This window comes from Mus pahari, chromosome 3 (assembly GCF_900095145.1).
Source record: "Mus pahari chromosome 3, PAHARI_EIJ_v1.1, whole genome shotgun sequence".
NCBI classification, from domain to species: domain Eukaryota; kingdom Metazoa; phylum Chordata; class Mammalia; order Rodentia; family Muridae; genus Mus; species Mus pahari.
Genome location: NC_034592.1, coordinates 71705406 through 71707341, shown reverse-complemented (window position 1 = coordinate 71707341; position 1936 = coordinate 71705406). Strand labels below are relative to the sequence as shown.

General features: G+C 34.6%; 1 protein-coding gene across 1 annotated transcript in view; it reads left to right on the top strand.

The window, feature by feature from the left end:
• The window catches only part of LOC110318722 (olfactory receptor 8K3-like), a 5327-nt gene extending 3942 nt beyond the window's left edge, over nucleotides 1–1385 (top strand). Inside the window, exon 2 of the mRNA XM_021193957.1 lies at nucleotides 429–1385. Within this exon, the coding sequence (XP_021049616.1) occupies nucleotides 444–1385 (942 nt within the window). The 5' untranslated portion in view covers nucleotides 429–443. The remainder of the gene's footprint in view (nucleotides 1–428) is intronic.
• Nucleotides 1386–1936: the final 551 nt, after the last annotated feature.

Genomic DNA, 1936 nt, shown 5'->3' with positions numbered 1-1936 from the left:
ATATATATATATATATATATATATATATATATATATATTTGGCTTTTTACTGGGTTTCTCTGTGCAGCCCTGGCTGTCCTGGAACTCACTCTGCAGACCAGACTGGCCTCGAACTCAAAAATTTGCCTGCTCTGCCTCCAAAGTGCTGGGATTAAAGGTGTGCGCCACCATGCCTGACTCAATATTAATATTTTTATATATTAAGTTAGGAATGTTAGCTATTTCTTTTTTCCTTTTTATTATTATTTATTAGATATTTTCTTTTTTTTTTTACATTGCAAATGTTAACCCCTTTCCTAGTTTCCCCTCCGAAAATCCCCTATCCTTTCCCCCGCCCCCATTCACCAATTTCTAACATTGGAATTTTTTTCTTCTTCATGTAATAAATTCTGAAACATTTACAATTTTTTTGCTTCTGTTGATGATAGGTTTTCTGATAGAGAATGGATAAACACAACCTAACAGTCATGACTGAATTTATCCTGATGGGAATCACTGAAAACCCTGACCTACAGGCTCCATTGTTTGGGTTGTTCCTTATCATCTACCTAATCTCAGTGATTGGCAATCTTGGGATAATCATCCTCACCAATGTAGACTCCAAACTACAGACACCAATGTATTTCTTTCTTAAGCATTTGGCTTTTACTGACTTTGTTTATTCAACAACTGTGGGACCAAAAATGTTGGTAAACTTTGTTGTAGATCAAAATGCAATTTCCTACTATCTTTGTGCTACACAGCTAGCTTTTTTTCTTCTGTTCATTGGCAGTGAGCTTTTTATTTTGTCTGCAATGTCCTATGACCGCTATGTGGCCATATGTAAGCCTCTGCTCTACACTGTAATCATGTCCCATAAAGTATGTTGGGTCCTAGTCACAATGACCTATCTTTACTGTACATTTATGTCCCTTGTAGTCACCGTAAAGATTTTCTCTTTATCTTTCTGTGGCTACAATGTCATCAACCATTTCTTTTGTGACTGTATCCCCTTAATATCATTGCTTTGCTCAAATACACAAGAAGTTGAACTTACAGTTATGATCTTTGCAGCTTTTGATTTGATTTCTTCCCTTGTGGTTGTGCTAATGTCATACCTGCTCATTCTCATAGCTGTTCTCAGGATGAACTCTGCTGAGGGCAGACGCAAAGCTTTCTCTACCTGTGGGTCCCACCTGACAGTGGTAACAGTATTCTATGGGACATTGATATTTATGTATGTACAACCTGAATCTAGCCATTCAATTGATACTGATAAAATATCATCTATATTTTATACTCTAATCATCCCCTTATTGAATCCCCTAATCTACAGCCTGAGGAACAAAGATGTAAAAGATGCTCTACAAAGAACATGGCAAAAAATATTAAACACATTTTCTTAAAATTTACATGCCATACAAATCCTTCACACCAGTTATGAATGCACACCCATTTTACTTTCCTCCAGAATGTAGAACAAGCACCAGTGTGTGAAACTTGTATTATCTACTTGAATTCTGGTGCTAGTCAAGTTTCCAAATATCATACTTCTATTAGAGGAGAATAATTTCCTTCTTGGAATATTATTTACCACACATAACTACCAAGTCTGTTGCAAAATATAAACAGATTTTGTAACTATCAAACTGAAATTATATCTAATGGTGTATCCTGTGCTTGAGTGAGAAAAATTATAGTATGTACAAAAGAGGATTTTGAATGTTCAAGCAGAATTTTCTACTAAAATAAACACTGTAACATTTGTATATGTCAGCATGTACTTCTGTTTTATGAAGTTATACTGCTTTTGATTTAATTTTGGCTTATATATTCAACAGTTTCATACATTAGTAAAATAAACCTTAATTATTTTCACTTCAACCATTTGACTCCCTCATCATCCTTCTCCATCTGAAATATTTCTTTTCACATATCACCTTCTACTTTCTTCTTT